The sequence below is a fragment of the Anticarsia gemmatalis genome, chromosome 6, assembly GCF_050436995.1.
Source record: "Anticarsia gemmatalis isolate Benzon Research Colony breed Stoneville strain chromosome 6, ilAntGemm2 primary, whole genome shotgun sequence".
NCBI classification, from domain to species: Eukaryota; Metazoa; Arthropoda; class Insecta; order Lepidoptera; family Erebidae; genus Anticarsia; species Anticarsia gemmatalis.
In genome coordinates, this window is record NC_134750.1 from 14262200 (window position 1) to 14284610 (window position 22411).

Consider the following 22411-nt stretch of genomic DNA (forward strand, 5'->3'; position numbering starts at 1 on the left):
AACAACCAATAAAACCATCTAACAACGTTCAGCTGAGCCGTACTAGGATGAACTGTGTACAACACGATGTAAGCTAGGAAATGTGATAGGTTGTGATGTACAACCATGTAGTAGGATAGAACGCGAAAGACTGAAAGGTTGTCAGTGCAGTGAGACGCGAGTGAGCACATCTCGCCTATCTTGATAATAAGACGCAGCCACACAATGAACAGCTCAGCTCAATGTAATATGATTACGCTTTTGTTGCGAATTTGAGCGGCAGGATTGTCATTATATGAGGTGAGTTTATTAAATAGCGTAGTACAGCCGTTACATGTCGATGTTGTCTGGCCACTCATCGAATGAAGTGCAATGTGTTTATAACAATACCGGTATAAGGGAACAATAGGCGAGGATATCGCGTCGTATGCATGAGGAGGGAATTGTGTCGCGCCTCACCCGCGCCGAACACATTAACAGATATCGGATCGGACGAACGATTTCATACTCAATTATTGCCGACGACGAATACTGATACTCTCGGGTGCTTTGTGACACAAAATACAGTTCCACTTACGTAACGACCGCTCTGTTCTAAATATACTTGCGGTTTCATTATGAATACGAATTATATATTATTACTTCAACAACTGATAGGAAAATCGATTTTAATTTAAATATATTAGACGTTTACCTAGAGCACTTCATAATTCTGTTCATAGAATATAAAATTTTAATAAATAGGTCAGTGAACACAAAACAAGAAATGTCTAGATTTATTCTCAAAAATGATGAAGATATCGTGAAAAGTGATGTAGTAAATCACGTGCGGTATGCATGGCTGGCGATGTGTTAAATGACGTGCGCGTGCGGTGTGTGCGAGCAGCGTTGTACGTCGCTGCAGCTGCGGCACTCTGTCAGGATTGGGAGCGCCTAAGCTGACGCGGGACGTGTGCAGCGACGACCGACGTCACCGCGCACGTATCACTTATGTATGTTTGTACAAAAATATAAGGACTTTAAGTCATCCTTTGTTTTGTTTTCAAAGTAGCTCTCTATTAAAGACAGCAAAAACACATTTTTGATGCGCAATATGTTTGCATATAAATCAGCTGTGAGATTTGAAGACGTCCGATTTGTGCTATTATCCCTAGGTCATCGCAGTTATTTGTATCAAAAAATGCACAAGACACAAACCACTCGCATATGAAAGTAGTTGCAAACTTGTGTACTTTGTGCAGAATTGTTCCAGAACGGCACTAAGAAACTGAACGTAGCGAGAACACATTGTGTGCAGCTCACACACACACACACACACACACATACTCATATACAGTACGGTGATAACAATAAAAAACAAACAAGTCGTTAAAGTGGCGCATCCTGTAGTAACGATTTACACAACATCATGTATAACCGCTGCATCGATCCCAAGGTGGCCGTACAATCCCACAACTTGTGGCACTTAAGTACATTGTTAGTTGTGCTAGCTTGCTCGCGGTACAATCTAATGTGGAAGAAAGCAATGTATTTAATACCATTTTTAAGTCTACCAATACAAGTATCATGAAGGTAAAATAACAACGAATAATGCCTAGTCACGTGAGCAGATGGATCACGCACTAAATGTCCAGAATCGTCCGGTACGATCTAGGACTGACAGATAAGAATACCTGTAGTCCTTTACAATCTGATAGTGCTCATCTCTGAAACATGTAAAATAGTCAATACGAGATTGTGCTGAGAATTGAGCTCTGTACGTAATAAATAAACCAGTTTCTGGAAACTGATTCTCTTCTTTACCGTTCTTACTGAATGCTACAGGGACTTCTGCAATTCATCACGACTTGAATGCTATGTTTTTGTTTGTTTTGTTTTAAAAAAATACACCTCCCGCATTAAGGATTGCTCCGGGATTGCTGATGTCGCGGGGACTTTTACAAACATACAAACTAAGAGCACAAAGTTCAACCGGAGCCGGTCGGTGTTGAAATCGAAACAAGACCGCCCGACGCAATGGTTGTGGGGTGGCGACATAAACCACTGCGCTGTGGAGGTAGATTGTGAATGCATATAAATGCTTGTGTTGACAGCTCTCCTAATACACAAGTATAAGTCGTTTACAAAGAGTGGTGGCAGCTTGTTGAGTCGTTCACAGCGCTACTGACCGTCGGAACGAGGCGCGTCACTCGTGCTCGCACACTCACTGTGACAGTAGCGCGGAACAGCCGGACGAAACAAAAGCGCTGCGACAACATACTCGCACCACAGTTACAGCCGGCGCACTGCACAGCTGTATGACCAGTTAGCGACAAACTATACTCTATGTGGTAACAGACACGTGTGCAGTTATTTAGCTCAAAACTTATACTAAATCACATCATTATGATTTGCTTTAATCGCTTCATTACATAAATTAAAAAGAATTGTAACTATAATAGAATATGGGAATTAACGCCAACACGTATTTTACCTTAAAATGCCTAACGTTTCGGCGCAGGTTGCACTCGCCGTGGTCGCAGGCTGACTAAGACTGAGTCATGTTAAGGTAAAATGCGTGTTCGCGTTTATTCCCGTATTCTATTATACATTAAACATGCAGTGCGACAGTTAAAAAGTTAACTATAGTAGGTATATTTCAATATGTTTTAGAAAAAAAATTATAGAACGATTATTTCACGTACTTCACGTTCAGCAACATTGTGTGTTTTATGTGTTATGACTTATGTATGTGTGTGTGTGTGTGTGTGGACACGTCTCATGAGTTAACAGCGCGCAATAACGGCGCAACTTGTGTCGTTTGTGACGCGGGTGCAATATCCGACACGTACACGCACCAGTAACACCTGTTTGTACGACCACGAGACCTCTCTATCTAATGCTATTAGTTATCATTGACCTAATTAACTTACAGACATTACTCACACCACTACACACTAATACTTTCTCAAAATAAATAAAATCCCATTACAGTGAGGCAGTAAGTCATTATCACAGCAGTCGGACCGTTCTGTTAAAACAACGCGCTCGAGTTATTTAACATTTTAAATAGAGCAGCGACAAAAACATGTGGAATAAAAAGTTTAATAACAGCACTCGAGTGTAGCACTTAGTTCAAATAACACGTAGTTCTGTGACTGTACATAGTGTAATATGTACTGTGTAGTGTGTCGTGTAACAGTAGGCAAGTGTAGGCAAGTATATGTGCTTATGTCACACCGCCAGTGTTACTCGTGTTACTTAAACAACACAAAAACATGCCAAATTAAAAGTTTTCAGCTAAATGTGCCAACATTTTTGTTTTTATGAAAAACAATTTCCGCTGTACTTTACGGAGTTTACAATCGTCAAGTCACGTACAGCCTGAAACAACTACCGTAGATAACATTCATACTTATGTTGTGTGAGAAACGACCGAGACTCACATAGGTGGTGCTTCAGTGTCAGTATCATCAGTGAAATACTGCTCCAATGATAATACCATCCTTAATCACTAATGTTTGAAGGTAAAAAATAGGAATGAGGTGCCATGACGTTAGTACCTCTTTGCGTCCTAAACATTTCCAAAATGATGGAAGCTTAGCAATGATTTCACGGTGTCCAATTCTGGCCTAAATGTAAACTATATAAAGTACCTATACTTTGAATTTAAATTCTGCATATGAGTGTGTTAATAATAAATAATGTTATAATACTGTATTTCAAAACACGAATAGTGTTATTATGTTATAAACACGTGTTACGTGTCCGTAATTAATTTGTTTGTAGTGGGTGCGAGTGGACGCGACTGAAATATATTCGTGCAATTAAAAGTTTGGTTATGAGGCGACGAGGCCGACGCGATGGACCTCGTGTGAGCAGTGCTTGCTTTTGGTACAGTTCAGTCAATCACATGTGTTTTACAATTGTTTATCTTATACAGTTGTAAAACATATGTGATCGACTGAACTGAATTTGGGTAAGCACCGATTTTTAAACTTTACCAAAATTATACTACTAAGAAAATCATTATTTAAGATTCCACGGGTCGTATTCTCATTCATTCCAATGCTACAATCCTTTCAACGTAAATACATGATCGCATTATTACATCCGCGAGGAGTGCGCTTGACCTTCGTCGAGGGTGATGCAATTTGTTCCCGCACGGCTCTCGAGCCCACTCGAACCAACCTCACTCAATGTGTCGATATATCGTTGATCACCGGCGATCATTACACACTCACCGCACCTCACTTCAAGCTTTAATGCTTCACGACACCAATAACATAACAATGACGGTCTTGAACTGAGCAATTACGTATAGTCATTGATATTAACAATCAGGAGATGAACAATAATACATTTTCCAATTTAGTATCAAACGTTTCCGTGGTACATTCCTAGTAAATGCTTCATTGAGTACGAACTTTTAGAAAGTATCTCCTGCGCCCCTTCCTGTATTCAAGCTCGTGAACAATACGCCGCAGTTATTTAAGTTCAATTCACAAACACGTCGGCACGTTCACAAACAACAATCAGTGTTTAGCTCTTACAATTACTTCTTTTGTGATTCATTCAACATGTGACGACATGTGATTCAAGTCACAGTGTGTCGTGTGTGTCGTGTGTGTCGTGTGTGTCGTGTGTGTCGTGTGTGTCGTGTGTCGCTGACTCGCTGTCACTCCGCCGCGACAACATTACGAACGAACCGACGCGTTCATTTGTCACTTTGCCGCCAAATTGAATCGTATTGCCGCTCACTGACAAATGGAAAAACAGATATGACATCACAATGTGATACGAGCACAAAGAGATGATGAAATATTGGAAGAAACGCCGATCATCGCGACATTTACAACGACACTTCATATCGCTACCGAACAAAAACTACTCACACAGAGACACGTGTGTCTGTGTGTGTATGTGTGTGTGTTTGTGTATGTGTGTCTGTTTGTGTGAGTGTGAGTCAGTCGACCGTCGCTGCGGCCGTACAGATTGTTATAACGACAGAAAAACTGAAATCCCGCGACATACACTATAGACGAGATTCACAAACGACGTAGAGTAGTAGAGTTGTTCAGATCTCTAACAAATAACTATTTCAATAGTAAGTGGGAACTCGCAGTCAGCGAACTGAACTATGATCATACTTCGTATCGGAAACAATGACGTCGTACACTCCACAGAATCAAAATACGAAGGAGGTCAGTCATGCATTGTGCTGCTGCAGCCGCCTGTGAAACCTCAACCACGGACATTGTATACCTGAAAACTTCAAAATACGAGAACGAATCAGAGCGAGTCAATGTACAAACCTTCAACTCGAAGTGTATTTCGCATCGCATATAATAACATTTTAATGACAAATTCATTCATCTTTTGAACAGACCACGAACACCGCAGGGAACATCAGTATCTGCATCTGAATATGGTAAAACAAAACTGTACGTGACCACGTCACAACATGTGTGTGTGTGTGTGTGTGTGTGTGTGTGTGCGTGTCTGTGTGTGTGTGAACATATAGCAGTGAGCGGTCGTTGCACAAAAACCTGCGATTGGCGCTAACCTCAAAGGGTTACAAAAAGTGAGGTGGGATGAACACGGATCGCCCGCACCCGCACAAATTGCATTCAATCAGACCGACCGCGACGCTCGACATGCTACGACCTGCTACGAACTGCTACGTTATCGCTACGTGCCTTGCATTCTTTACAGACGTGCTCAATTCATATCGGTATTATTATTTATAGATTTATTCATGACAATTTTTTCAAAAAAATAAATTTTGATATATTTTTATCTCTGTTACTTCTCCTCGAACCCCGGTGATAATTGTAATGGTGGAAATAAGTACAAAGAAATATACATCCCTATAACATAGAGTAAGTAGCACAGTACAAGTGCAGCGCGTGGAAACTTGGTAATCTTAGAAGTAAACTGTATGCGGGATTCTTGCCTTTATCTCGCAGCACTCGCACAGTGCGGATACCAGTTAAACTGTTTTTCTTCTGGTTTTATTATTCCCCAGCATATAATAGTCCGCTTCCAGTTAAACCGGAGACTACGTTTAATTCTCTGCTCTTTTTACGAACGTTTACAATAGTTTTAAATTGTTTTCTAGTTTAGTCAGAACACTGGCCTTTTATGGCTTACTCTATGAATGTTGATTAAAATAAATGGAAAATATTATATCATCATTCACTAGACAACAAACAGCGAGTCAGCAGCGTTTATATCACATCGGTGCAACAACACACAGCAATGAATCACACTATGCTGTGTATTAGTATGTGGACGTTAGTTTGTGCAATTAATTGAGCAAACTGTTATTAAAAAATTAAGCAATTAGTAATATAAGAACTACAAAAGATATATTTGGACGACGTTAATGAACATAATTTTCGTGAATATTCCAATGAGTTCCTTGGTAATCATTTTAAAATACTTCCATTAATTATAAAACGAGATGCATAATTGTTGGAGAGCGGCAATTTCGTAGTGAATGGGAGTCGCGGAGATTGGTTTAAAAGCGACGTGTATTAATAACTGACTAATTGGTTTCAATAATAATCGTTACGTGGCGTCGCGTCCCTCGCCCCGTGTTATTAATGCGGCAGCTTCCACTCACATACTTCTTTGGCTATCTACGACTAGCTGACCTGCGCAACTTCGCCTGCGTCACATAAGGGAGAAAGGGTCATAATTTTCCGCGTTTTTGTAATTTTTTTACTGGTACTCTGCTAATATTGGTTGTAGCGTAATAATATATAGCCTATAGCCTTCCTCGATAAATGGGCTATCTAACACTAAACATTAAACATTTTTTAAAATCGGACCAGTAGTTCCTGAGACTAGCGCGTTCAAACAAACATACAAACAAACTCTTCAGCGTTACCTGTAATGACAGACGAGTATGAAGGTGCCAAATAATGCTTTGAAATGCTTTGAAAATATAGTAGTTAAGAGAATGATTCTCACAAAATCTACGAAATAAGGGTGTAAGTATGATAGAACAGAGCAACATATTGATAAGAGTGAGGTGATGCAGATTGTGAACGATATTTTATGATCAGGAAGGAAGGAGTTTGTCATCAATATTGTATTGTCGCCAGTGTCGCGCCCCCTCCTCCACCCCGCCGTACTCACGGGGGGCGGTGGTCCGCTGTGACGTCATTCATCAATTTCTCTCGCAAATATTTTACACAATTTCCAATTGTAAATCATAAAATATAAAAAATATGCTATGTACTACCATCGATTGGCATCTTGCATTTGGAATTAATATTAATTCATTCGTTACATCAAGTACCTACTTAGTTCGTTCAAACACAATTATATTAATTTCATCTTGCTATCAGTGTCACCTATAGTCAACGTGGAACATGTTAAGTCTTTTCAAGTTGAAGATTTTGATTTGATTAAATTTTGATAAGAGACTTGCTTTTCAAATGTGGACAGCATGAAATGCTGACCACATTTAAAAAGCAAGTCTCTAACACGCCACACAAGTTGTGTTGAGAATCATATGACATGCACTGAGCACTGCTCACTCTACTAAGTACCGCGCTCCTCCACCGGGCACCTGTATCGGGAAGCTATCGAGAGCGCGTTACTTGCACCTTCCTCCGCCCGCCGCCGCGCGCCGCCGAACAAGTACACACTCAATCATGTTTACGACCTTGCGCCACAGTGTACTGCCATACTGTCCCATACTAACTCATACTTTCAAAATATACGGCGGCGCTGCACCAATACTTGCCTAAATCTTAACCGCAGTGTGGACTATGTGTTTTATGACGAAGTGTATCCGTGTTTTACTTAAAATGCTCATTTCGTGATTGCAAAGCCCTAGAGCACATTTCTGTTGCCGTTTTGAATTTTTATTGCATTTTATTACAAGCATTGTACAGATATGAGAATACGACGTTAAACTCGGAACAAACATCCAATTACTAATAATATGGTTATTAGTACAAATAACGATGCTGTTTATATCAATGTGATAGTGAGTGTTAGACAAACAAGCGGCGAGCGCTAACAGCCGATAGCAACAACAACATAACGATATAACGTAGTAACGAGGCGGGGAACGGTAACGGCGCCGTGTCACACATTATCATAACACTCAGGTAAATAATACCAGCGTACAATGGAGTACACGACGTACACGTGCGTGCTTCTAAACTACCATCAAATTAAACTTAACGCGAGATCCCGCTCGACACCGCTCATGTCCGCTGCGCTAAGGAACGCCACTCGTACAACGGTTTGTTCCCGCGGGACTATACTCGTGAGGTGTTATAAAACTGAGCGGCGCACTCTATGAACCTAATCGAATTACCAGTTTAGAGTTAACTAAGTTTGTTTTAGTTTTAGAACTCTCTATGATCGGTGATATGAGCACGTAGTAAAGTAAATATATTACATAGCCTTACAAGTTGTTGTACATACTGAGATATTATAATGCTTTGATAAAAACCTTTTTGAGTACTAACTCAAAATGGATTTCGTATTTCTTCCTGACGAAATATTGTCATATCTTACGATTCGATACGATACGATGATAAAAAGTCGAAGTAGCACAAATTTGGTCGTTTTAGATTGAGAAAGCCGTCAGGAACGAATGAAAAGTGTCCTGCCAGTATCAGTGAACAAGTGGCATGTATTATTTAAGGCGTCACGAGTTCACGAGTCGCGAGGAAGCTCTCCGCGATACGTTTCAAGTGCGTACTCTCGCTCGTCGTCAACTTGTCATAAAGTTAGCGTTGAAGAGGCACGGTGAGGCACAGTCAGACACAGTGAGGCACGGTGAGGCACAGTCAGACACAGTGAGGCACGGTGAGGCACAGTCAGACACAGTGAGGCATGGTGAGGCACGGTGAGGCACGGTGAGGCACGGTGAGGCACGGCGGGGCACGGTAGAGCACGGCGTGCAGGCCTCACTCGCGCCGATAGATAAAACTCAACACAAACAAGTTAGCGCGGGTCAGCGACGCGGTACACTCGCAAGGTGAATACACATTAGATTGTTCGATTGGTTACTTGGCACGGGGCGTCTCAAAATGTGTTTTTACTATCATGCTCGTCAAGAACTGCTAAACATGTTTAGCAACTTTACATCTCACTTATGGACAACTTTTAGTGAGCTGATCGAAGAAATAGATAGATAGATACTTATGATATTTTGAGATGGGAGAATCCCGTTTTTGAGGAAGGTTGTCTAAAATCTTAAGCTTCAAGACAACGTGATATAAGGGAATGTGACCTATGTGTACGTATCGTGAACATCATATGTAGCACAGCGTTAAGAGTTCGCTCTAATGTACATATAGTGGTGCTTAGATAGTTTTTGTTAGCGTTTGTTAAAAGCGCGCCGCCGGGGCAGGTGCTGACGACGTCCGTTAGTTTAACGATATGTCGGTGTTCCCGCCGTCCTCGCGCTAATACTAATACACCTAATACTCATAACTATTAGACCCTCCGCGCGTTCGTTCTGTGATAGTGCACGTACCTCCTACAACACTAACTACACACAACACATTCATTAACTTTAATCGCGGCCGTTCAACTAATTCATATTGTGTTCATAAGTGTTATGATATTTGTTTTTGAACAACATTATGATTCCCGCTGCGGAAACGATGATGTCGCTCTCAAATGCTTACAATCAAAATCAAATTGTTTTATTTTACGATAATAACGTGTCATTATACACGTTTACGAAGAATTTCAAATTGAATCAACATACGTTATATAAGATAAAATTAAACAACAGATGAACGGTTGGAACCTGTTTGCGATAAAATAACTAATTCATTTCCAGTCCGACCATGATTGTATCGGCGGATCTATGGGAGTTACCTAAAGAATCTGATTCGCATTCACTTTTGCACAATATCGTAGATACGGTTCAAAGCAATGAATAGTTGGTGAAAGCAAAATCCTGGATACACCAGTGAACCGACGTACTTGATATTTTCAGGTAAAAGGAATTGTTTGAAGCACTGCACCAAGTTTACACAACTTGCGAGAGTGTGGTTACTGTCACTACAGTCACACAGTCAAGTGTGTGTGCGTGTGTGTGTGTGTGCACAAACAGCAAGGTTGCGTGGTGCGGTGAGCGGGTGAGTTCTAGCAGTAAGTTGTGCGCGAGTTAGCGACTCTGACGCTAACTATCTGTGTGTAGGGCGGCGAACGCAACTCCATTATAAGTAACATGTCGATATGTACAGTTACACCTACTAGTGCTGACTGAAAATAACTACGCTCTACACACTACACGTTAACACAATGTGATAATAATATGTTCTATCAATGGTTAGGATTACACAAGAATGAAACAATTTTTTTGCCAGGTTTTTAGTCAAAGTTAAGTCAGAATAGTTCTTCTCGGTTTAACAGTTTCATTGGGCTTAAGACTTTGATAACTTCTGAAAATTAACAAATTATAACATCATTGTATACCAAATATCCTGTATCCATGTAGTGTTGTGCGCTGAGGGTATTTTGTAGTAGTTAATGAGAGGCAGGTCCGTGGTCCTCCCGCCGAGTGCGGAGAGTGCGGAGAGTGCGATGAGTGCGGTAATAAGGCGCGCGGCGACCCGTGACGCCCGCTATACTTGTATGTATGCCATACTTTCTCTTAAAGGATCGCCCTTAATACCCCTCACGAATTCTTTAACCTGCCGCCCGAATACCACCGTCCATATACTTAACTTTAATATGACCGCTTATGTATAGTGGAAAAAACTCATTTTCTACTGGACAGAGCTCGACGCACAAATAATACTTGGCATACAATAATAAATAGAACGTACAGCAGAAAATAAAAAAATCAAACAAAAAATCGCACTTGATACCAGACTAAAGGAAGAATATTATTTTGTTATTCACAAGGCTTGCAGTGAGAATATAGCACTACGGCGTAGCAGCGTATGCTACGGCGTAGCCGTGTGGTATTAATCGCGGAGGCGTTATAGTTTATACGTTCTAGTTGGCACAAGGTGGGTCGTAGCCCCTCGTAGCCCCGGCTTGTTGGCACGCCGCGACACCTCGCTACTATTAACTGCTTCTAATAAATAAATAACTAACACCAGCCACCATCTTTAACCTAGTAACATTAAATCTTACAGTATTCAGTTATAAAGAAACTTTCTATCGCTGAAAATATTTTAAAGCCTTTCATAATCACGCCTACTAAATAACAGACTACACATTCTACAGGGAAGGCATAAATTATCATTGAAACGTGTTACTTATCCGTAAAATATAAAAATATAGCAAATCCATGGTGCGGGCAACATAGTTATGTTAGTAATATTGTGAGGTGCAATACACGTGAGTGCAGTGTTGCTGCCGCCTTCATGCAGTATTCAGTAGAAAGCAGCGGATCTGAGGCTCGCACCACGCACCACACACCACACACCCGCGCGGCCGCGCCACCACACCGACACAATCACTGCACCAGTTATGCAATATACTACTAAATATGTTCTATTTGTGCGCTCATACTAGTTCCGAGAGCCGGCCTCGTAGGGTACCGCATTCAGAGCGAACCGCTACCGTACAGTGACAATCTGTCTGTTACACGAGTGTCGCTTCAAAACATTTAAGTGAAACACGTAATTCAACAGCGTCAGTATTGCCATACAATAAACACAAAACTTAAAAAAAAATAATTAAAAGATATAGGGTCTGTTTTTTTATAAATATTTAACAAGAATGACTTAAGTTTATCGTAGACCCTCGATATGCGGGTCCAACTCGCATATAAGCCCTCTTTATGTTTGGTACAAAGAGGTGTTCGGCTGATATTATTGGCGGCGGCCCGTAGAGCTCGTACTTGAGGAATTTATATTGGCCGCAGTGAGGCCGCGCGAGCCCCTGACCGCGCCGGCACGTCACGGCGACGTGGTGCCGCGCGCCGCCACGCGCCTCCACGCGCCCCGCGCACCTATCCGGCAACTAATATAGACCTTTATAACCGCGCTTCAGCTATCCGAAATCTTTTAGGCATTTGGATCCCTCATCAAAAGTATATTTATATACCGACAATAAAAATAATGTCTAATTGTAAAAGAGAACGCTTTAATAAAAAGCAGACCAAGCAACAAACGTTTTCATATGTAGTTAAAATTCATGTTAAATAGTTAATGCTGTTAGAATCGTACAATAAGTAGTTAAGATCCTATGTAAGTACTAACTGAGCACAAAGAGCGCCGGCTTCGCTACATTCGAATAGCTTCATACGACTACCAAATAATAGCGAGCCGTTATTTACAGCAGAATTATACGAAACGATTCGTATAATAGGCTTTTGTTCCCTCCTTCTACTAATTTTAATATTATTGGCAGTTGATGTCGACGAGCGCGGGACATTGGCGGTGAACACTCCGTTGCCCGCAGACGTCTGAACATAGCACACTTTATGTGAGAAACCACAGCCAATAGCCTAAATTATGTTAAAAAGTGAGCTAATGACATAAACCATATAAACTGTAAAACGTTTGTGATGCAACGTCGCAAGTTTGATCGATCACCTCTCTAGAGCCATTAAATAAACAATATATATTTTTACACTTTAAGAAAACTGATCTTAAAAATGCTGCTGCTATATTTAAAACACTCTATCTTTGTTTTATATTTTAAATAAGTGTAAAGCAACGCTGTTCTGCGAGAAAATTAACATTCTCAACTTATTTACCACGAGAGAATAGCGCGCGGTCGAGCGAGTGGCACCGCACGATACACGCTCGCCCGACGCGCGACGCGGTACGACGGCGAGGTACAACGGCGAGGTGAACAGCTGATGCATGGCGCGCCAGTATGTCAGCGTCGCGCTCACTTTTCTATTGGAAAAACAATTTGGTGTGAGCGATGAAGACAACACAACACTACACAACACTACAGACACCACTCATTTATCTTCACCTCGCCTCGCTCACATCGTCTCGATACACACATATTACCACGGTTTAACAGTAAGCTTCCTGCCTCCAGTTAAATGAGATCAGTCATTGGCATTCGTTTCTCATATACTTGAGCTAGTCAGCAGGAGGCTCCACGCTGCAGCGCGCGCTAAGATTTAAAATTTTAAACATATACCGCGCCATCAATTTATTAAATTTTTTATATTTTGTCTATTTTAGACGCAAAAATGTGCAACCAATCAAAATAATTCTGACGGAATAGAGCTACACACGCCGCATACACGTCTCTGTAGTATAACACGTATGAGCACGTGACGTTGACAAAACAAGCAGAACACTCATTAAGGAAGCACGTAATGAATATGTATTACATGAATAACTTATAGACAATATCGAGCGTTGTGTGAGCTGCGCTAAGTAGCTACTACGTGTCTGCTGGCGCGGTACGACACGGCGCGGCGCGGTACGACACGGCACACAGCGGCGCGGCGTGGAGACGACACGCGGCCCGTAAGCTGTCGACATGAATATTCAGAACATGAAACACACACGTGACCGATCAGACACACGCCTCGAACTGCTCGCTGCACCAATAAGTATCATGTCACCCATACACATACATATATCTATTAGGTTAACAGAAGTTCTGTCTGTAAATGTGGGTTGTCTGTATTCATTGAAATATTGTGGTCTCAAGTCAGCGTTTTGAATAGATCAGCAATTCATTACATAAATAGTTGTGAGCAGTATGTTCAGAAGCTCGTGTTCAGCGTAGTGTGAAGCAGTCCGTGTGTGGTGGCAACAGTTGACAGTGTCGGTAAAGAGCGAGGAGAGCGAGGAGTAAAGCGGCGCCTCCCTTGACGTGAGCGTGATCTATTGTCAGAGTAGTACGCTATTGTGACACGCACTCACTCACGATGTATCCACTATACAATCAGATTTCTGTTGTATTTTGTATCATCATCATCGTTTTCGATTCTTTTGATTCGATTTCAATTTGTCTTTTCGCAGAGTTTTAAGATTCCATGAACAACGTAGTAACTTATAAACTGATAGTGTGTTTATGTATACATATACAGGGTGTCCCAAAACTCAACGATAATCCGAGACAGGATGAAAGGCCAAGTCACACCGGTTCTAGGAAATATAAAAAAAAAATCCATATCACTTAGTTCAGCAATAATAGACACTTTTCAAAAAAGTTGAAATTCCACACCCTTGGTCGTATTTTCAAGTCCTGTGATCACCAATGTCACAATTTCGCTGTGTTTTTTTGAATTTCGTGATCTTCATTAAATATGCTAATAATCGTTAAACAAATTAATGCACAAAACATTGTTAATTTAATAAAAAAAGTTAAGTTTTAGTGAGTCATGGTTCACGAAAAAGTCACGAAAAGGCACGAATACAGGCTCTGCAACGCCTTACAAAAGACCTTTGCGCCAGTCAAGCAAAATTCCTTGCATTTATTTCTTCTGACGCTGTGTAAATTTTCTGGCAAAGTTCTGATAGATTTCGTGTTGATTTCGAATAGACTTTTTCTTTTATGCATTCCCAGTAAAAAATATCTACTGGATTTAGATTGGGGGAACGAGGAGGCCATACAATCGTACCACTGCGTACGATCCATTTTCGAGGATACTCGTCGTTCAAATAAAAATAACATTTTTAATGGCAAGAAAAGTGGCAAGTGTTACACCATTTTGAAATCTTGATTAAATGCGCCAACTTTTGAAATAACTTGCCAAGGGTAGTGTAGTACATTTTTTTTTCAATATGAAGCGTCAAAGTTAACTAACGATTTTTTCGTGAACCATGACTCACTAAAACTTAACTTTTTTTATTAAATTAACAATGTTTTGTGCATTAATTTGTTTAACGATTATTAGCATATTTAATGAAGATCACGAAATTCAAAAAAACACAGCGAAATTGTGACATTGGTGATCACAGGACTTGAAAATGCGACCAAGGGTGTGGAATTTCAACTTTTTTGAAAAGTGTCTATTATTGCTGAACTAAGTGATATGGATTTTTTTTTTTATTTTTCCTAGAACCGGTGTGACTTGGCCTTTCATCCTGTCTCGGATTATCGTTGAGTTTTGGGACACCCTGTATGTAGGTATAGTGTGTTAAATGTGTTCATTGTTGTCACCTGTAACTACTACCACCTTCGATAACAACTACGAAGACTACCCACAGTAGAAATATTCGTTAGAAGATTACACAAATTACTCTGTTACAGGCAAAAATCAAACCTGACTATTAATTAAAAATACAACGATAACTTTTATAAATATACTATTAGGTACTTTAGAAACTTTATTTCTTGATAGTTTATGATCAATAACTCATGTGTATAAAATGAGGAAAGAAACTTTAATTATAAGAATGTCTGTGTGTTGGTAACTCTGAATAACTAGAGTAGAGGTTGACGTTTATGATATTGTATATCACATAACATACCTCTATAATGAGCGGTAAGTGAGTTACAAGTGGGTGTGCGGCGGCTCGGCGTGAGCCCGCGACACTCGCGCTGCCGGCGCCTCGCGCCTCGCGCCTGCCGTACTCGCGGGAAATCACGCGGTGCTCCGAACACACGCGACATCACACGACACTGCCACGCACTCGTTACTATCTACCTACTGTTGTTATCTAACCACAGTTTACTTTTACTGTTCCATCTTGTTTTAGAAAATCTGTATTTATTATTGTAGTTTAATTATATAACACGACATAGGCGGCGCAATGGCCAGGTGGATCACGACCACCACGTCGCTACCGCTACGCCATGTAAAGTTACTTAAGGCTTATTGTAATTAGTTTCCTACTTCATATATAACAAAATATAAATTCAGCACACAAGATGACTCTACTGAAAAATGTATCACTCCTAAGTTATCGAATGTAAGAAACAATGCCATCAAAAACATTCTGTAAAAACCTCAAGTCTCGCCGTAAAAAGTTGTGAGATCTATATAATACCAAGTCGATTAATCTATTTAGTCTCTACTTAAAGGACCTTCTGTCTTAAGTTATTACGTATGTTATTATCATGCCAATTTAAAAAAAATACCTCTTAAACAAATAGACCAACCTGGCCATCGCATGATTTGATTATTAGTATGTATCACACTACACAGCACGACGAGAAGTTAATGCTCCTGAAATGTTAATGGCGAATTTGTGTTTTCTTGCGATGACCAAGTCGATCTATTTGTTTTAAAGGTATTTTTTTTAAATTGGCATGATAATAACATACGTAATAACTTAAGACAGAAGGGCCTTTAAGTAGAGACTAAATAGATTAATCGACTTGGTATTATATAGATCTCACAACTTTTTACGGCGAGACTTGAGGTTTTTACAGAATGTTTTTGATGGCATCTCACTTCTTTTTGTAGAGCGAACATAAGTCCAATTTGTATGGAAAGACGTTTTTTTTTTCATAATTCAACATATTTTCCTATGGCAATGTTGTTAAGTTTCATGGGCTAAACACCCTTACCCACCCTTTACCCCCTCCCGTTATGCCTCATATAGTAGGTACCTATTTACACCTATTTATTTTATTTTCTACAGTAATAATAATTCATTAACTGCAAATGTAACCTTGTAATCTTATACATTTGTATGGGATTACAAAGTTATTGTTGCAGTTGGTGTATTTAGAAAACTGGACCGAAATTAGAAAATATTTAATTTTTCCCATGATTAAGACACTAAACCCTATTTGTATTCTAAATTTTAAGCTTCTAAGTCTGCTAGAAGTACCTTAGACTTTTGATGATTTGGTGAGTCAGTGAATCAGTGAGTGACAAAATTCAAAATTTCAACAAGTTGTCATTCTTAAACGACTGGTTCAAATTGACTGAAATTTTAAATATACCGTGTTTATATAATGACTGATTAGTTGCTGAAAATCCAGGCTTCTTGTTTTATCCACAACGAAATTATAGGGGTGTCAAAAATAGCCCGAATTGCTTCGAGAAAAGGATGTTACGGCCGTGCCGCTTTTTTTTGCTCGACTTGCGGGGGCACTTCCGTGCCCCCAGATACCTAGTACATTTGACACGTTCCGTTTCGTTAAAATGTTTCCAATGTATTTATGTGCGGTTAATCTAGAGCGAGCGGTGGAGCGGTGGAGCGGTGGAGCAGGCGTCTCGATAATTACACCACTTAACTCCACACAGAAATAAATGGCATCGGTACTCGCTCGAGAGAGCTGGACGCAGGTCGCGTGGGGTCTCGGGTGGAGGGCGGGGGGGCGAGGGGGTAGCAACCTTCCATTAATTGATAAGAGTAGATAAGAGGCGCTAAGTGCGGCTCCCGGCTGTTGATTAGCTCCCCGCGACCCTCGATACCCACAACACCCAGGTTTTCTGATGCACTATTCGTTTAATTCTTTGTTTTCACGTTACTTGTGTACCCTTGTACTGTGCCAATATGTTTCATGCCATCTGAAATCTTAGCGAGTGCCATGTAATATACCCTACAATATAATGCATAAAACGTATTGCTTAAATTTCATACAGTGAATAAATATTCAAAACGCTTTTGATTCCTTTAAATAGCCATGTAAATAGTATAGTCATGTATATGAACAGCACGCACGGTACAATATGTCATTTAAAACTTGATGGTAACTTTGTGAGCGGAAATATTTACACAGAAACTTAACTAGTTGCGAGTTACGCGTGACTTTACAACTGAAATTATATCGTTAACAGTAGTTTAGTTACCGACACACAAACTCTCTGTACATACATACAATATACATACATATATACATAGATATAAGTAAGACTGGTTGATAGTGAGTGTGAGTAGAGAAGCGTCGCGCTACATTGTAAAAACTGGAGGAAGCCACTCGCCGCCACACACCATGAATATTCACAACCACCGCCACTTTGTATCCTGTGTCTCTACGGCTACGATGCTACACCGCTACACTGCTACGGCGCTACGGTGCTACGCCATCTACACGGACCCAACACACGACGCGACGATCAAAGATTTTTCCTTCTTATCATTAAATGTTGTATACAGATTGTGTAATATTGTTATCTGTTCCAAAGTATCTCCTCGGGTTAAAGCCACTTACAAATTCTCGCGGAAACTAGACCAATAAAAACAACTTGCACATAGCGCGTTTCACAAAAGTTATATCGTTAGATGTTGCCGTCGGTATCGCCGAGACGTTACTACTCGATGTAGTAAATCTTGTGCAACAAAAAGCACAGTGTGTAAGTCGCCGCGCTGCGCCGCGTGTCGCGCCTCGTGCCGGGCTGCGGCACACATGTACGACTCATGACGCATGACGGTGTCACGCATTACGTTAAATATGTTCATGTAAACAATTCGTTTGAACAACAACATCTGCTGACGTAGATGATGTTGATGTTGATGACATGCGCCAGTTTGGCGATTGAGCGGATCGTTTTAATAGTTTCATCTGAATATGTGCTATAATCGAACGCGCAATCGCTCGGTAAAATACAAAATATATGAGTAATGAGGCGGAGCGGAGGCGCGCCGAGGCGGCAAATGAACACCAGATTACTGCGTTGTTTTGCCAAATTTTAATAACTCCGCGGAGATAAGTGCCGGCGCACTGCGCTCGCTGCCACATACACACACAAACATGTATGACGAGTATGTACGCGTACGGTATAGCAAGCCTTTGTCATTATTCATATTGATCATGTAAAGAGCGATTGAACCTGCTACCTACCCGTCTGCCACTATCCTTATAATACTCGTGCGAGAGCTGATCACCATAATAACACCACAACAGTGTCGGTGAGAACCGTGACGACGCAACGATAGCACTATCTAACGATATAGCGTCAGGCGAGAGCGCATAAATAGTTTCCGAACATTCATTAATCACGCCCGAATTATGGCGCATCCATCTTGAAGGTAACTGGTACATGACAGCGGCGGCCACCGCCCCACATCGCCCCACGTCGCCCCACGTCGCCCCACGTCGCCCCACGTCGCCCCACGTCGCCCTACACCCACCACTACAGCACCAGTCACTCACTTGGATGCTTTAGATATCGTACATTAGTTATTTTGAACACTACCCCAGGCTAGTGTTACTCTTTAACAAAATGCCAACGGTCAGTTCTTTTTACGACTGCATTTCCAAAAGACAGCACCTATGTTTCCTACCAGCAAAGTATGTTTCCAGCAGAAATGTGCAACGTAGCGAGGCAGTTGAGACCTCATTTCAGAGATAGGATTAGCTCTGCTGAACATCGCGCCGAGCTGAACGACGCGCTGTTCTGAACCAATCTCTGGTGAAAGCTGCAAACGCATCGGTATCGTGCTCTTCCGAAGACTGAGACAATAAATTCAGTTTTCTATGGCATGGAATTGTGTATCGAAGGATAGTTCAGGATCAACCGGTTATGAGCGCGTGTATATCATTGACATTTGACACATAGTTATTAAGAGCGTATATTACGTCGCTCGCAGTTTGGCGCAGCGGCCTGCAGGGAGCCGTCCACGAGCGCAACGCTCCGGCACACTGCATCGACACCACCGACACTGCATCACTACGGTTTTATAAATCACTTTGTACAAACAACCGACATGACAACACTTTGTTGTATATTACGATTTCTCTGTAACGACATGCTGCGTGCCTACCACCACGCTGAACCAACTTTTTCTACAAAATTTATGACAACTCCCGCACTAAGAATTGCTCTTGTGCCGCGGGGACTTTTACAAACAACGCACACAAAGTACAACCGAGCCGAAACAATAAATTATTTGTAGATCGCACAAATAATTATCCCGTGTGGAAATCGAACCCACGTCTTCCGAACGCAATGGTAGCGGCGTGGTGACCTAAACCACTGCGCCACGGAGGCATATGTATATTATTATAATATGTAGCTTGCAAAAGTGCAATGCAAAAAGCAACGCAGCTGTACCTGAATATTGAACTTCACGTATACACTGTGAGTTGTGACGCCTATATTGACCAGCCGGATGATCTGTGTCTTATCACTGACTATTATCGGACATTAAACATGATATTAATTTCCGTAACTTAATTATAAACTTGGAACTAAGGATAGTGTGAGTGCGATATAATGCAGAAGCGGCGTGGTTGTAGACAATATTGTACATACGATTCCATTCTAGTGATGGATTTATTACAGTGCAGCAGTGTAAAGAAGACACAGCGAGCAGCGTGCTACGCTGTGCTACGATGTGCTACGACGCGCTACGTAGTTGAGTTACATGGTATTTCAATTAGCGCCTGCACGAGGTGCGATCCTCGTGCTCCCACACTTGCACTTACATCGACTAGTGTAAATGCCTGATTAGCGTCTTCAGACACATCAAGTACGTGACCAATAAAATATTATAGTCATATTTTTATGATCTTTACAACCATTAGGTTAAGTTGGCAATGGTTTATATACAGTTGATTTCAACGGTATAGATATACATATAGATACGGTATAAGGGAAGGTGCAAACTATAAGACAGTATTAAGTTTGCGTAAACATGTGCGTGATGTGTAGTTATTAGTTAGTTGTGTATATAATATAAAAGTGTATCGTAGAGCCGAGAGCGAGTGAGACAAGTGCGGTCATCACGGCGAGCGAGCCGTCTGAGTGATGAGCGCCGCGCGATCACACGATCATACGCAACAGGTGCGCGACACGCAATACCACGCACTAACACATACCTTATAATGTTGTTCAATACGTACAATGTACATGTAGTGCCAATAAACTATAATATCTTTATTAACGCTTTGACAAATCTATGCCTTTCCTTGTTATGTATTAATTCGATTTATTGACCTCCTAATAATAGTTTCTGTATCAAACTGAACGATGTCTTAGATAAACTATAAATATTTAAAATACATGAGGCGCAGCACTATACTGGCGTACAACTATTAACCGGAATCGCTCCACGTGGCCCGCGTATATCAACGTCGCAAACAATAAAACATGATTGCCAAAGTAAACATTGGGAGTACATACTTTGTTCACGACAACACATATTTTAATAAATAATATCAAACAAATGCGAGTAAACAAGCGGTGTCTCGCGTCTACGACACGTAATCCCGTAGCCATGCCGCGTAGACCCGCGCACCTCCCTCGTAGCACCGTCGTAGTAGCGGCTTACGAATGATTTACACCTTCAACTTTAATTGTTTTTGTTCGTTATTTATTACACGTTGTGTTTTTGCCGGTGCGCTCGTCTCCTTCACTGTTACAGTGTTTGATAACACCCTCAGATAAGAGGCGACGTCAATACCCCTACGTCACGTAACGTTTGAAACACAAATGCTGGCTACTTCGCGCGCGTTTTGTAAATAAGCTACGAAAATACTACCGAGAATAAAAATCTCATGAGTCAATCAATAAATGTACCTAATGTCTCTCTAAACTCTTTTATAAATGCGTCGACGCCGCTTCATCAGCGTCGCCGTCCGGAGGCGACACAAACTAATCATAACAGCTTATTTTGTTTGATAAACACTCGTAATTAGCGCGCGCACACCGTCCTCGGCTGCACTCGTTATGTATTCAGTGCGCGTTGAAGTCTAGTTTTTTGGCTTGCCTTTGTACGAGTTTGAACATAATGTAAACGAGAGTTATATATGAGTGACTCACCCGGGCCGGCCGCACGACGGGCTGCATGGTGGCGCGCTCGGCGGGCGCGGACACGGGCGCGCTCCCCGCCGCCGGCGCCGGCGACGAGCTGGCGCGTGCAGCTGCGCCCGCGCCGCCCGGCGTGCGACTGCGAAGCGGCTCATCTGTACACACACATTGCACCAATATCATTTTAAACTACATTGTACATTACACGAGTTCCTAAAACAATGAGTTTAACACTAAATCCTAACCCATGAGCACTGGGGTGCCTCAGTGCAAGAATGCAAGTGAACATAAGTTAAGTTTATTAATGCAGATAAAGCCTATACTGTTTTGATCTAGCTATTACTGTTCTGGTCATCTATTCATGCATCATGATGTAGTGCGAGTGAGCGGGGCGTGTTACCGTGCGTGCGCGGCGGCGGCGCGGGGTCGGGCGTGCGCGCGCGGCGCGGCGGAGGCGCGGCGGCGGGCAGCGCCAGCAGCTGGCGGTACAGCTCCAACTCGTGGTAGAACTCCAGCGAGTCCGGCGAGCCCGCCTCGCGCTCGGCCGGGGGCGCGCCGCCGCCGCCGCCCACCTCCGCCGTGAGCCCGTTCAGCACGAGGCGGCGCGCCGCCATCGCGCCGCGCGCCCCGCATGGGCCGCTCCCGCGCGCTCACTCGACCTCACTCATCGCGCCGCGGGGACTTCACCACTTCGCCGACGAACTTTCGTCACCTACGATCGGTTCCGAACCGTCCCGGCACTCGCGACGCGTCGACGGCTCCCGGCGCCGCTAGTTCCGGCTCGACCGAACTTTGTATCGGTAGTTGAAAAAGTTCCGTGAAAGTAGCGAGTCGTGGCGCGAGACGCGATCGTGTTCGCGGAGCGAGCGGTGTGGCGGC

The 22411-nt window shown here is 42.0% G+C and overlaps 1 protein-coding gene across 1 annotated transcript in view; it reads right to left on the reverse strand.

Moving 5' to 3' along the window:
• Window positions 1-21597, reverse strand: part of LOC142973801 (EGFR adapter protein-like) — a 255524-nt gene extending 233927 nt beyond the window's left edge. The window contains exon 1 of the mRNA XM_076115821.1: window positions 21545-21597. Within this exon, the coding sequence (XP_075971936.1) occupies window positions 21545-21571 (27 nt within the window). The 5' untranslated portion in view covers window positions 21572-21597. The remainder of the gene's footprint in view (window positions 1-21544) is intronic.
• Between the last annotated feature and the right edge of the window lie 814 nt (window positions 21598-22411).